The sequence below is a fragment of the Vitis vinifera genome, chromosome 18, assembly GCF_030704535.1.
Source record: "Vitis vinifera cultivar Pinot Noir 40024 chromosome 18, ASM3070453v1".
NCBI classification, from domain to species: Eukaryota; Viridiplantae; Streptophyta; class Magnoliopsida; order Vitales; family Vitaceae; genus Vitis; species Vitis vinifera.
In genome coordinates, this window is record NC_081822.1 from 8,027,512 (window position 1) to 8,043,286 (window position 15,775).

The following is a 15,775-nucleotide window of genomic DNA, read 5'->3' on the forward strand; positions in this document are numbered from 1 at the left end:
ATTAAAGGAAAATAAAATAAAATAAATTTTAAATTAATAAATTATTTTAATGTACTACTGTAAACTCATTTAATTTATTTTAATTGTTTATATAAAAATTAAACAATTATTTGTAATAATATTTTTTTTCATATTTTTTTCAAAAAAAAAAATAATTTAATTTTTTTTTCTTTTCTTAGATAAGTTTTCAAGAGTGGTTAAATTATAGCTTGGAGTTATTATAATTTTCATAGAAAGCGGAAAAAAATATCCAAATCATACCCAAATTAATTCTATTTATTACATATAAATTTTTTCTAATAAATATATTAAAGTCAACATCGTCAAGAAGAGGAGCAAAAGAAATGTAAACAAGTCAACATCGGCTATAAAAAGAAAAGAAGGAAAATTTTAATAAGAGTGGAATTAATTTTCATAATAATAAAATTTTATTTTCATTTTTATTTTTGTTATAAAACATAATTCAAATACATAAATAATTACCATTTCATAAAATAAAATATTTTAAAAATATTAAAGTTAAGAAGAACACGTCAGCAAATTAAAAAGCGTTGTAAATAAGCATAAAATGGCTCCCAAATTAGAAAATAAAATGGAAAAAAGAGGTGGTGGTGTGTGAGGATTCGGGAGTGAGGGCATGGTTCACGGGATCTTTTGATCTAACCCATACGGTGGACCGTCGTTTTACACCACCCACATATGGCCCATGCTCCTCTACCCCACTCCATAAATACCCATCAATACACTTACTCAGGGGCTATTAAAATTTTCCCCAAAATGACGGACAAGGAAGACAACGGCCTTTCAGAGCCCTCGACAATGGCTGAGTCTGACAACCCTCCCCACCACCAAGAACCACCGCAGGAGGCCAAGAAACCGGACAAAATCAATGTTGCATTCAGCATTTGGCCGCCCACGCAGCGGACTCGCGATGCTGTTATCAACCGCCTCATCGAAACCCTAACCACTCCTTCCGTCCTCGCCAAGCGCTACGGAACCATGCCCGCCGATGAGGCCTCCGCCACCGCCCGCCTCGTTGAGGAGGAGGCCTACGCCGCTGCCGGTGGATCCCCCAACGCCGATGACGAAGGCATCGAGATTCTCCAAGTGTATTCAAGGGAGATCAGCAAGCGGATGCTCGAGGCCGTGAAAACCAGGGCTGGTTCTGGTTCTACAGCGGATGATGCACCGCAGAGTCCTGTTGCCGCCTCTGTTGCGGCCTCCACCATCAGTGAGGAAATCTCATCCGTTAAAACTGAATCTGTCTAGGGTTTGAATTTATCATGTCTTAGGGTTTCGTTTCTCGGACTTAGACTATTCGATCTTGAGATCTGTTTGTACTAGCTGTGGATGTCTGATGGTTATATCATATTTATATGATTATCCTGCTTTTTTCGAGGTCTTATTATTTTTATTATAGTAATGCGCTTCGGATTTTGGATTTACTTAATCTAATTTCCCTTTTGGGTCTCTGATGAATAGCTCAGGTGTTTTGTTGTGATCCTTGATTTGTTTAGACCTTCACAATTTCCTCAAAATGTTTTGATTCTTGATTTGCTGTGCGGAAATCCACTGGCATTGTCTATCCTCTTCTCTGTTGTTTTGGTATTTATAATGTTATTACATTTGCATGTGTGCTTGGATTTTTAATTGTCCAACTATATAGATGTGAATCATGAGTCTGTTGAATATAGGGAGGGCTGCCCAGTGACTCTGAAATTGATCAGTCACCCTTGATGAAGGTTCCTCTGTTCACAACAACAACAACCAAAAAAAAGCAATTAATGTTGTGAAGCTAAAGCGTTCCTTCAAAATTATATTTGGCTTTTGCATATTGTGCGAACATCGGATACATTTAAACTTGCAACATAGCTCCCATTGTATTCAAAACTATTGGGCCTTCTCTAGTGTGAACATAGATTTCATTTATTGATTAAAAAACAGCATATATTTAGGATTCAAAATTAGAGGTTCACATTTATCTGATTAAAAAAACATAGCATTCACTTAGGATTCAAAATTATAAGTGGTTTCAATTAATTTTCCCATGTACACATTTAATCCCCTCCCCAATTCACAACCAATATAACTCCCATGCTTGTTTAATCTTTTGCAAACTGAAGAATCATGTTCATGTATTATCTGAAGTAAATCCCTAGTTAAAAAGCAAGACATTCAGATGTTATCTGTTTCCCTAATTGGATATATGTGTCTGGATTTGTATAAATCATATGGATTCCCTGAACTCGAGTAGTGATGTTGTCTACTTCAGACAACCATTTTTTATTTTTTATTTAAAGAACAGAAGAGCATCTGTAACCATTAGTACCATTTGTTAGAGTAGAGCACCAGCAGATAGAGGATTGTGTTCTTAAGATTTCATACACCCAATTATGCTGGATAATTGGTTGTTGTTTAGTTTGATCCTATGATACTAGAATTGGCCAACCTCACCCAATGGCAGACCCTGTTCATACGACAGGGCAGGAAATCTCATCTTTAATCTCTTATTTCCTTTTTTTTTTTTTTTTTGCAATTTTCTACTTCTAAATGAAGTTTTGTATAAATATTTACAGATAAGAAATAGAAGATGAGGATAAAAGAGAAAATACAGCAAATATAAGAGGAAGAGATTTTTATCATAGAGATTTTTACTTGTAATTGATATCTAATTGATATTTTTTAATCGAAGGATTCATATTCAATTTTGAGATTCTTTTTTAGCCCAATCCTGTATTCAAAAATTTGTGGGTGTGAAGGATTACACACCTAAGATTTTTTTCGTTCTTTTTTCATCAAAGTGTGTATCTGATATTGAAATCTTCTTTAGCTAAACCTTTATTTCTAGAATTTTTGGGTGAGAAGGATCAAACACCTAGATGCATTCCTATTGTAATTACCTGCAGCTAAATACATGTGACATAGGTCGAGGAGTAAGCAACCTTATCATAGATGTTCTTTTTTGGTGCTTTGGCCCCCTAAACATTCAAATGGAAGTCTGGCCTAACTGGAAATGTCTCCCAAGTTGATAGTTGATATGTGACAGTAATTACTTCTAGTTCTGCATATCCTTAGGCATGGGTTGGGTAGCATCTCAAAGGATGCTTGCCTTGGAAGCAAAACATAAAACAAAAATGAAATCTTGCCTTTGAATACAGAAGTTTGCCTTTTCCTTGCGCCATTCATCATTGGACAACCACCAGCACCAGTATACTTGTTGAGATGTAGCCATGCATATACAGTCCAAGGATTGTATATTTTGGGTGTCTTCCCGTCCAGATTGTCTCTGGTCTTAGATTTTTTCTTCGTGAAGGTTGAGAAGCGCATTATGAATTGGATGCCTTGTATAAATTATCTTATCTTTTCATGTTTTTTAGGAACATTCTTTGTCCTCGGGTCTCCATTTCATCGATTACTCGCCTCTTACACAAGTAATGCCTACTTTTTATTGTGTATAGATGCTAAGGTTCTATTAGAATCGAAAAATAAAAAAATTTGGTGTTTTAAGATAACATAAGTTATTCTTACTTCCTTTTAGAGGTTTATTTTAAAAAATAAATATATAATAATGAAAAATAAATCACTTTAAATAAAAGTTATTTTTAAAATATATTTAAAAATATAAAAAATAAATTAAAGAATATTTTAAGTTTTAAAACGGATTTTTATTCATGTTTTTTAGGAACATTCTTTGCCCTCCGGTCCCATTTCATCGTTTACTCGCCTCTTACACAAGTAATGCCTACTTTTTATTGTGTATAGATGAAGGTTCTATCATAAGCGAAAAATAAAAAATTTGGTATTTTAAGATAATATATTTTAGTTGTTTTAAGTTATTCTCATTTGTTTTTAGAGGTTTATTTTAAAAAATAAATATATAATAATGAAGAATAATGAAAAATAAATCACTTCAAATAAAAGTTATTTTTAAAATATATTTAAAAATATAAAAATAAATTAAAGAATATTTTAAGTTTTAAAACGGATTTTTATTCATGTTTTTTAGGAACATTCTGTGTCCTTGGGTCCCCATTTCATCGTTTACTCGCCTCTTACACAAGTAATGCCTACTTTTTATTGTGTATAGATGCTAAGGTTCTATCATAAGTAAAAAATAAAAAATTTGGTGTTTTAAGAAAATATCTTTTAGTTGTTTTAAGTTATTCTCACTTGTTTTTAGAGGTTTATTTTAAAAAATAAATATACAATAATGAAAAATAAATCACTTCAAATAAAAGTTATTTTTAAAATAAATTTAAAAATATAAAAAATAAATTAAAGAATATTTTAAGTCTTAAAACGGATTTTTATTCATGTTTTTTAGGAACATTCTTTGTCCTTGGGTCTCCATTTCATGGATTACTGGCCTCTTACACAAGTAATGCCTACTTTTTATGGTGTACAGATGTTAAAAGTTCTATATAAAAAATTTAGTGTTTTAAGATAATATCTTTTAATCGTTTTAAGTTATTCTCACTTGGTTTTAGAAATCTATTTTAAAAAATAATTATATAATAATAAAGAATAATGAAAAATAAATTACTTCAAATAAAAGTTATTTTTAAAATATATTTAAAAATATAAAAAATAAATTAAAGAATATTTTAAGTTTTAAAACAGATTTTTATTGAACTGTTTTGGAAAACACTGTCCAAACAAAGCATAATCAACCATCGGATCGAAATTTGTCACGTAGCAATTCCTCTAGTTGATGGTGAGATCTGAATTCAGAGGCACTGGCATGTATTCTCCACCATGCTCTGGTGCTACTAGTGTTAGTACGAGTGTACGACTTGATGGTGGGATCTGAATTGTGTTCTTCACCATAAAGAAAGAAAATAAAAAATAATTAGAATTAGTTTAACATTAATATATTTTTAAATTATTTAATTTTTATATAGAAAAAGCAAAATAAGTTATTAATTTTAAATCTTATTATCAAGTTATTATTTGAAAATACTAAGCTTCTTCACTAAAAATAATTATTTTCATCTATATTATATAATGAGGTTATAAAAGAGAAATAATGGAATATTAAGGTAAAACATCTTCAAGATTTAAAAATAATAATGATTATTATTTTGAGTCATTTTAAACTTTAAATTATAATATGATATGTTTAAAGAGAGAAAAAATATTTAATGAATTTAATAATTTAAATTAAATGATTAGCACGTATTAAGCTATTGAATTGATTTATCATAGTTGGTTTTCTTGACTTTGTTTGAGAAGTGTCCTTGCAATAATTCTATTTTAAATAAGGAACGGTTTTTTGGGTATTAAATATATTTTAATTTTCACTTTTCAAAAGTAAAAACTATTTTTAAAAATAGTTAACATTCAAGTACTTAAGGCTATGTTTGGTTCCCAAAAAATTTGAAAGAAAATGTAAAGGAAAGAAAATACCAAAAAAAAAGTAAAAGGAAAGAAAAAATAAAGAAAAATGAAAAATAGATTAAAAGTTGATAATTTTTTTTATTACTTTAAACTCATTTTATTTATTTTAACTTATCAATATAAAGATTAAATAATTTTAAAATATATAATTTTTTAATTAGTTTTAATTATATTTGATTTTCTTTGATATTTTTTATAAGATGACCAAACATAAAAAAAATCATTTTTTTTTTACTTTTTTTAATATTTTTTGGGAATTAAACATAACCTTAATGTTTCACGACTTCAAAATAGGTCCAAATGCTGTGGATAACCCTTTTGTTGTCAGGTTACGATTGATGATTCCGCATGCTTGTTTTGAAATTTATTATTCACTCTCAAACTATGCAAGGGTGTTTTGGAAACATCTGAACTGCAGCTCTTGTGCTACAATTATTTTTTATTTTTTATTTTTTTTTGGGTTTCCTCAAGACAAGTGGAGACTAGAGAGGCCTTTGGGCTGAAGGCAGTAGTGTAACAAAACTGGTTTTGGATCCAATTGTCTAATCCATGGATTCAATGGATTGTGCGACTTGCGCCTTTTCCCCAATTCTTCCCTTCCCCGGAGGGAAAGGCAAACAAACAAACTCCGTCCACTAAGAAAGACGTGCATATATTGGGGGGGATATTCATGTAACACGCACCTCTCCCACTTCTTTCACACCTCACAACTTGTTCTATTTTCCCTTTTTCCTTTTAAATCTTTCTGATGGCAATTTTTAGTAAATCTAAACCCCATTTGGATAGGGCACAAGTAGCTTGGAATATCATCTTATTTAATACATATATAATCTTCTTTCCGTCAACTTTCCCTTTAATTAATACATCAGAGTTGATCAGGTCAATGAATGAAATTATATCTCAAACAAGACTCTACATTAAACTTAAAAAAAATAAAATTAAATAAAGATATTTTGATGTAAAAGATAGTATAGTAATAGACAAGAATTTGTATCACCTTTGTGATGGCTTATGAAGTGTTGGAAATTATGATAAGGATTAATATCTAATTAAGACTTTTGTCCACGACTAAAATCTTAAAATTAATATCTAATTATTTAGAAGCTCATTAATTAAGACTAAGATCTAACTCTTTTTCACATTCTTTCTTTCCTGTTGTTCGTCATGATAATACAATGCGCAAACAAAATAGACTAATTAAACCAAAATTAATACCTCTAGTCCTAATCCAAGTAACAGGGAAGGGCGTAAGCCCATTTCCTGCTTCCCGGATTCCCTTATGCAGGGTTAGGTGGATGGAGAGTCGGTGACTGAAGTTGCAATCCCTTCATCCTTGGAAAAACTGCAAGGTGGCTACTTCAGAATTCAACTTTGAAGACTCTTCCCATCCATATCTGCCATTCCTTGCCCGTAGTCTTTGACTCTCTATTGGGACACGCCAGCCAGCAAAATTCTTCCACACATGAAGGCTTCCCCCATTCATACCGACGAAGCAAGTTAATTAGGATTGTTTGGTAAACCTATCCTCTACCGTACACAAGACGAACACAGCGATGATCTTTGACAAGTTATAATATATTGCTCTAAAAAAATGGAAATGCTGGGTTTTGTCATCCGGAAAAGAAGGGTGAAATCTAGAGGTTGGAGAAATTAGACACTGGATCAAGGACATTAGCTGTTCAGTTTCAACAAATGATCTGGTTCCCCAAGTTTGATACAGTGCAGTAATTCTTTGACTACAGCCTACAGTTCCCCATGTCGGGTGGGGCACGCCTTCCGAAATTTGAATTCGGCCATTCCATTACTGTTAGGCTGTTAGGCTATTTCTGTCCATCAAATAAGTGTACTCCCCCCTCCCCCCTCCCCCCTCCCCCATCCTTCTTTTTCCTCTCTTTTTCTCTTTTATCTTATTTTGGATTTGAGTCTGTAAAAAGGGTACTTTGGAAATTCAAATGCACGTGATTCATATTAAATGAAGGTTGATTTTCAGTCAAGTTTTGCCTGTTAGTCACAAGGATATTAGGTTCCCGCACATTTTTCATCCTCTCAGAAGAGAACTGTAAACCTAGTCGAGGAAAACTTGGGTGAGTTGATGCTCGCATCTCCTCCATCATATATACAAGCAACATTATTGACGTATAAAGTCAACAATATAATGCGTGCATTACGTATACCCTCCTTAAACAATTGGTATTCTAAGGTTTAGTCAGACTTTTGCTAAGATTTCCAAGCATTGAACTCGCTCAAATATTATTTCTTCAAATAATACGAATTTATAGTCCCCACAAAAAAAAAAGAGACTATTTTTACGTCACAAGCATTAATAGCATGTTGAGAAGTTTGTTTGAGAATTTAAGGGGTATTTAAAAAATGAGGCTTTAATATTTTTCAAAGATAAATACGAGTAGTCAACGTAACTGGTGGTGGGAATATCTGTCCCTGCAATCCTCGTGATCTTCCTCTTGACTCTTAACAGGGAAGATTGGTGGCATTTCCGGATCCATTCCATTTCTCTTACAATTATGAGGCCTTTTATTCAACTCATTTCTTCTCATGTTTGGTATGGGAGAGGAACCTTTATGGGGTTTGATCTCCCAGGAATTGAAATTGTGTGGTTAGAGAGGTACAGGACATTTCGAGTAGATGAAATGCACAGTTTCCAAAAGTTCAGCAAAAAGAAAAACTGATTGTATTGGAAAGTGTATAATTACCTCATTTACGTCAATCAGAAGATACAAGTTACAGGTGGTACAAGAGATTCAGCCTTTTAGAGGGGAAAATTTTAGCAAAAAGTAATCCTCTACTTTGTGCAACAATAACAATTACATGGAAAATTAACCAAACAATTAATCAAGGAATGGAGGAAAGGAAAGGAGTAGTTGCTAATGTCCAGGGCCTCTTTTGCTGGGTCCAGAAGCCAGTTTATACGTCAAGCTCCTCACCGAAGATCGCTTGCTGGAGTTGTTAGAAGAAACTGCAAAAGAGTTAGCTACTCCTACGGACTCATCTCCTTGTATAGCAGCAGCAGCAGCAACATCCACTGTTGATCTGAGGGCTCTGCAATGGACAAAGCTGGACTGTGTCGACACCACCAGAACCAGTACAGCCAACACAAACCAAAGACTCTTAACTGATCTCGTTGCGCTCCTCTTCCTAATCGCCATCTCTATTTTCTCTTCTTTTCCCTTGCGCTATGGTTGGAGTATGAGGGGCCTGTGCTATTGCTTTTACATATATATAGGGGCCAGCTCCTTGTTGTGGACGGTGCCGCTCTTTGGGTTGCGGAGTGGGACCTTTACAGGGTCGTGTGACTGGGCATTTTTTTTGGTGGGTTGAGGGCTCACATGACAGTGAGATTAGGATGGAAGCTCTTACTTTGGGAGTTGCTTGTGCTGTTCCAATTTGACTTTATACACTCAAATGCAAATACGTGTAACAGACAGTACACACGAGGGAAGAAAGAGAGGGTGTTTGGCTTTCGCCAAATGTGGTTTCACACGGTCCCCTCTTGTACAAGGCGCGTGTTTAGTGTTTACATCTGTTAACGCGGTCATCTTTCGTTCTCTTTAATTTCTACATTTATAATTCTCATACCCTTTCTTTCATGCAATAAAAAAAAAAAAAAAAAAAATTGAATGCATGGCAACACAATATATTCAACTCGTCATCATGACCTGTTTTTCCTCCTTTGTACACATGACGGTGCTTACCGCTTCCCTCATTGGTGCGAAGCTCCCCACATATCTCTACATATACTTATATATCAGGTTTCTTTCATACTCAGTTTGTCATGCATGCCATTTGTACCTTACCAGCATCAGTGAAACTGATCATATTTGACAGAGAAACTGATGAGTTTTCAGGCTTCCTTTTTTTTTTTTTCCCTTTAATTTACCGACGAAATTATTACAATTATAGTGTGCAAGAGCAAAAAGAAAGTAGAACCCAAGCTCAGCTACCCGTTTGGTGGTTTTCAAAGTATGTTAAACTAATCAAGGATGATGCAAAGAAAAAGAGGCCAAATTTCAAGCACCGGCTTGACTACTGTTCAAATTTGAGTTTCAACATTCCATTTCAAGAATATGCTATTGCAATTGTCATGATCCGCGTGGAGGTCTGCTAAGATGGATTGGCAAGTCAAATTTCGATTAAGACAACCCGCAATTAATTCTTACATTTTGAAGTAATTCCAAGTGGCATTATTTTAGTACGCCGTCAACACATAATTACTTTCTTTCCAACCCAGTTTTCAAACAATCATGATTACTGAGATCGGAGGATCTGTATCCCGTAACACTTGGTCTTTAGACAATGTCAAGCATATGTCACAGGAGATGCCCTCTTATCAATATTTTATGAATAAATAACCTTTAATGTTTACCGTTTATTGTATAGGAGGAGTTGGGGTTCTATCACTTGAATGGCTTTCCAAGTCCCGCCAAACTCTTGACTTAACCAACAACATCACAACGTTCCTACAAATATATGAATTGATAAGTTGAGATTAATTGTGTTCATGTCTGGTATAAAAATAACAAGTGAACCAGAAAATCTTAGTGCCCTTAATTCCAAGGGACAAGTCATGATCTCATTGTCGTTAAATTTCTCCATCGCTGGATTGTGCTGTCATTCTCATTTATTAATTAACTAGGCCAAGAAATATCTCTGTCGCCCATCAAATTCCGTTTAATTGCTCTTATCATGTGAGAGGTTTCCCAGTTGCCATATCCCACTGAACCATGATCCTCTCCTCCTCGTGAGTCATGAGGTGGTTCAACACCACCCATAACCACGAGCCTCGGATATGCTATTAAATTTATTGTCAAATGCATTAATGTGAATATCGTGCTACCATCACCCATGGCTTTGGGCAAGGCATTAAATATCACTTCAACATTCTCCAAACCCTGCCCCGTGAGTCTACATTTTGGGCTTATCCAACAATAATTCCGGCTTAAGACCATGCCAATTGGGCGCAACAGAGGCCCCGGCTAAACCGGAGCTTGCCACCTTGACCACATGTTCTGCGGCATTCTACACACTGTAGCCAAATGTTATTTAAATGTATGCAGTTGACATGTTTCCTCATTCACGGGGCCAAATTTCGTATTCAACTTTTCAATTGAAAATCATGTTACAAACGGACAAAAAATGAAACCCTTTTCAAATTCTGTTGCAAGATTCGAAGCTACCTATGTAGAGTACTCATCAAAGCTTGAAGAACATTTGAATAGATTTCAGGAAATACAAATAGTATTAGAAACCAGATCTTTTAAGTCTTACCTAATATCATCATGAAACCATTGATTGATCTGAGATGTGCTGACATTCTATTGCCAATTAAAATCATGTACCGACCACGTCCTTGGACATATCCCCTCGGTCTCTTATTCTATAGTACTTGGCGTAAATTCTCGTCATGTTAGTGTGAAAAATGATTGCACCACATGTGTAATACGTTGGAGTCAATGGTGACCATGATGGCACCTTCCTTTATAAATATAGATTACGTGCAAGGAGTCCATATGCAGTAGTTATGTATCAAACAAGACAATGAAGCATCATCGTTCTGGTCTTGGTCTTGTCCTGTTTGTTCTAAAATCCGCCTTCTTCCTCACATTTCTTCTTATCATTTCATGCTCAATGGAGGTAGAGTGCTCCAGGTCCCTTGGACATCATCTCCATCCCACTTCGAGGAATACTTTGGTGGAAGCCCAAGCATATTCTGGTCCCAGCAAAAGAGGGAAAGGTCACAAATGAATTCACTGCTGCCTCCTATTCTTTATTAACAACATTGTCTCACTTTTAAGCAGCTTCATTCTTCTACTTATTTTTTATTTTCATAGCACAAAGATTCCACAATTGGCAATAGGGTTTCAGGGTATTTGTATTCAATTGTGATAGTTGGTTGTATTTTAGAAATGCATCTGATATGATTTTTCTTTTTCTTTTTTTCAATGAGGTTGTATTTAAATTTTATGGAAGAAGTTTTCACACTTTGAATCATTTCTAACCATGGGCAACAAATGAAGAGAACAAATGGATGAGAACTAAATTGAACTAAATGTTGAAATCCGGTTCAACGATTCACTGCAGGCCAAAAATGACACTAACCTTCTATTAATCCTGTTCACGGGAAATGGAGCATGGGTTAATCTCCATTGGTCTGGCCCCTAACTTTAATTTATTGAAGCTTTTTAAAAGTACATGTCTATCTGTATCAAAGCCAACAGTGGTGGAGGAACTTGGAACTTGGAACCTGGAAGATCTTCCAATACGCCAATATCCTTTTGCTTTACGGCGTGAGGGTTTGGGGCGCCTGTTTCTCCGTTGACTTACAAACACTTTATATTGATGGATCAACTGTTTGAATAAATAGTCTTACTGTACCATCACTCAATCAACTCGATTAGGGTTTGGTACTCATTCTATTAAAAGCACTTTTAGTTGTATCATCTTTAGTGAAATCATGACAGACTCAGCCTTTTTCAACCTCCGACACATATCCGGAGGAATAATAGATATGGAATTGCTAATTCAACACTGAAAAGCCATGTAGCCTAGAAGACATTTATGTATGATGCCTTTAATGCCTGACATCCATTCAGAAACGCCGTCCTAAGAAATTGGTTTAAATTTTCTCCAACTATTGGCAAGGATTTCAGATTAGTAATCGGGTTTGGGGTATGCTTCACTAAGATCAAACCTAAAGCAAATCAAGGCTGTGTTTAATGCCTGGAAACTCTTGAAAAGATGGATAAAATAGAAGTTGTAAACATGACCATGATGTGAAAATCAAACTGATAAACCACTTAGCTTTCACGGAAAATAGTTATACAAATTTAATATCTAACAATTCAAGTATAAACCAGACAATTGCACATACTGGTATACATATATCATTTCAGTCCGGGTTTTGGGCTAGCTTTCTGCAGGACCCGGCGCATAATGCTAACCCAATTCATTTGATATGGGCCTGAACAAAAACAGTGCCCACTGAACTTGATGGACATGGACCATTAGACCTTTTTACTTGCATTACATGGATCAAGCAAGGGATTTGATCAAAAGGTCGTAATCATTCCTATTTTGAAAATGTGAACATGGAGACTGTTTATCCAGTTGCCACATTCAAAGTGCCTCCTCGCCCCCTTCTCCCAAGTATCAAAAGTAACGTCACTAGTTTCCGATTTTTACACTCCCACCTACGAAATAAACAACTTGAGTTTCAGAATCACGGCTTTTCTTCTCAATTTATATTCAGATGTAGTGCCTGTAGCAAATTCTTGGTTTCTCAATCTGAACACGAAAGATTAAAGTGCGCACAGCAACTGTTTGATAATTTTCCCAATAGGGATGTGATCTCTTGGTCCGCTCTCATTGCTGCTTATTCTCGATGTGGGAATTTTGCCCAAGCATTTGGTTTGTTCCAGAAAATGATGGGTGAAGGATTGCAGCCCAATGGATTTTCATTAGCCAGCTTGCTCAAGGTGAGTTGTAGTACGGGGGAAATTGGACTTTGCAGACAGCTCCATGGCTGGTCTATCCGAACCGGTTTTGGATTAGATTCTGGAATAAGGGCTGCCTGGATAACCATGTATTCCCGTTGTGGTGTGTTGGAAGATGCCCAGAGGGTTTTTGACGAGACCTCTCTTCTTGCTCTCGATATCCTCTTGTGGAATTCAATTATAGCAGCCTATATCTTCCATGGGTGTTGGGTTGAGGTGCTTCGTCTGTTTTGCAAAATGGTGTCAGTTGGGGTTGTTGCACCAACAGAGCTCACCTATGCTAGTGTTGTCAATGCTTGTGGTTCTTCAGGTGAGGAGAAGTATGGAGCAATGGTTCATGGAAGGATCATCAAAGCTGGACTTGAAGCAACTAATCTATGGAATTCTCTTGTTACATTTTATGGCAAATGTGGGAACTTACAACATGCAAGCCAATTATTTGAGAGGATTTCTAGGAAGGATGTTGTTTCATGGAATGCAATGATTGCAGCCAATGAACAAAGAGGAGAAGGGGAGAATGCTCTAGGTTTATTCCGTAGGATGCTCAAAGTTGAACCGCCTGTTCAACCAAATCGTGTCACTTTTCTTAGTTTGCTTAGTGCTGTTTCTGGGCTTTCAGCTTTAAGGTGTGGAAGAGAAATTCATGCTCATATCTTTAGACTCAGCCTTGAAGTTGATACCAGCATCACCAATTCTCTCATCACCTTTTATTCAAAATGCAGGGAAGTTGGCAAAGCAAGAGAGATTTTTGAGAGGTTGTTGTTAAGGGATATCATTTCATGGAATTCAATGCTTGCTGGATATGAGCAGAATGAGCAGCAAGGAAGATGTTTTGATATCTTTAAGAGAATGATGCTTTCAGGGATTGAGCCAGATTCACACAGTCTCACTATTATTTTCAATGCAGCTTCTCGTGATTCATCCGGGTTAATATATTTTCGAAGGGGTAAAGAAATTCATGGGTATATTTTGAGGAGAATTACCCCAGGAGGTGTGAGTTTGTCAGTCTCTAATGCAATTCTTAAAATGTATGCAAAATTCAACCGTATAGCAGATGCTGAGAAGATTTTCAAGGGGATGAAGAATAGGGATTCATACTCCTGGAATGCAATGATGGATGGGTATTCAAGAAATGCCAAGTTTGAGGATGTCCTAATGATTTTTCTAGATATTCTTAAGCAAGGTTTCCCATTAGATCATGTGAGCCTCTCAATTCTCCTTACGTCCTGTGGCAGATTGGTTTCCCTCCAACTGGGTAAGCAGTTTCATGCTGTTGTTGCCAAACTCTTCAATGGCCAGGATTGTCCTCACCAGGATTCTCTTTTGTCAATCAACAATGCATTGATTTCCATGTATTCAAAATGTGGAAGTATTAAAGATGCTGCCCAAGTATTTTTAAAGATGGAAAGGAAGGACGTCTTTTCTTGGACAGCTATGATCACAGGCTGCGCACACCATGGACTGGCTGTTGAAGCCCTTCAGCTATTTGAGAGAATGAAAACAGATGGCATCAAGCCCAACCAGGTAACTTTCCTCGCACTACTCATGGCTTGCGCTCATGGGGGTCTTGTTCAAGAGGGGAGCTATTATTTTGACTCCATGTACAATGATTATGGTCTAAGCCCAAGTATTGAACACTATGCATGCATGATTGATTTGTTTGGCCGATCAGGTCAGTTTGATCGTGCAAAAAGCCTGGTTGAGTTTGGAATCACTCTCTTTAAGCCCTATCATGATGATATCTTGAACCTGTGGAAGGTTTTACTTGGGGCATGTCATGCGTCTAAGCAGTTAGATCTTGGGGTAGAGGCTGCAACAAAGATTCTTGAATTGGAACCTGAAGATGAGGCTACCTACATTCTTCTAGCGAACCTTTATGCCTCTTCAGGCTTATGGGAGGATGCAATCAAGGTTAGGAAGGCAATGAGAGATAAAGGGCTAAGGAAGGAAGTTGGGTGCAGCTGGATAGATACTGGAAACAGGAGACACGTCTTTGTGGCAGGAGATGTATATCATCCTCAGAGAAAAGAGATATATGAGAAGCTGGCACAGTTGAATTATAGTTGTAGAAGGATGGGCTATGTCCCCATGACAGAGCTTGTGCTTCATGATGTGGATGAGACAGAGAAGGAAGCAATTCTGGGATGTCATAGTGAGAAATTGGCGGTGTCTTTTGGTCTTTTGAATTGTGGGGTTGGCAATGGTGTAATTAGAGTGATGAAGAACTTGCGGGTGTGTGAGGATTGTCATAGCTGGATGAAATTTGCTTCCCTACTGGAGAAGAGGGAAATACTACTTAGGGATTCACAGCGATTCCATTTGTTTAGGGATGGCAGCTGTTCTTGTGGAGATTATTGGTAGTGCAAAAAACCCAATAATTAGAAGATAAAAGGAAATGTATGTGACACACAGTAGTAAATTCATTTAGACAACACAAGGTAGGCCCTGTATATCTCATTTTGTGTATCAATTTATGTATGATACTTTTCTTCTCCCTCAATTTTTGAATCTCTTATGTGATAATGATGATGGATGCTTCCTCTTTCTGCTTTTAGATCTGCCCCTCCTCCCAACCCAAAAATAAAAAGCTGTGGATACGTGTTTTCAAGTCGTTACTTGAAGCACCATACTGAATCATAAATCATTCCGTTTTTTCATAATGAACAGGCAACCCCTGACTAGCAACATATGGGGTGCAACTGCTACAACCCTCCCAAAGTATTGGCTCAGGATACTGGTCGATCAAATTACAAAGTGGTGAAGCCAGATTCAACACTCCCAGAAGAGATATGGCGCACATCAGAGGAGCCAATCAGTTTCTCACTAAGGAATCAATCAGCGACTCACAGGACAACCTCACATGTTAGTTT

At 36.1% G+C, this 15,775-nt stretch overlaps 3 protein-coding genes across 3 annotated transcripts; 2 read left to right on the forward strand and 1 right to left on the reverse strand.

Annotated features, from left to right (window-relative positions):
• Positions 1 to 591: 591 nt before the first annotated feature.
• LOC100262685 (MFP1 attachment factor 1) lies at positions 592 to 1,479 on the forward strand. The gene has a single exon (XM_002285022.5). The coding sequence runs from the start codon at positions 700 to 702 to the stop codon at positions 1,267 to 1,269; it is 570 nt and encodes a 189-aa protein (XP_002285058.4). The 5' UTR covers positions 592 to 699; the 3' UTR covers positions 1,270 to 1,479.
• Positions 1,480 to 8,063: 6,584 nt separating this feature from the next.
• LOC109121646 (uncharacterized) lies at positions 8,064 to 8,744 on the reverse strand. Its single transcript, XM_019216411.2, has one exon. It carries the CDS (start codon positions 8,559 to 8,561, stop codon positions 8,280 to 8,282), a length of 282 nt encoding a protein of 93 aa, XP_019071956.1. The 5' UTR covers positions 8,562 to 8,744; the 3' UTR covers positions 8,064 to 8,279.
• A 3,756-nt stretch (positions 8,745 to 12,500) lies between these two features.
• LOC104882530 (pentatricopeptide repeat-containing protein At3g24000, mitochondrial) lies at positions 12,501 to 15,266 on the forward strand. The gene has a single exon (XM_010666239.2). The coding sequence runs from the start codon at positions 12,501 to 12,503 to the stop codon at positions 15,264 to 15,266; it is 2,766 nt and encodes a 921-aa protein (XP_010664541.1).
• Positions 15,267 to 15,775: the final 509 nt, after the last annotated feature.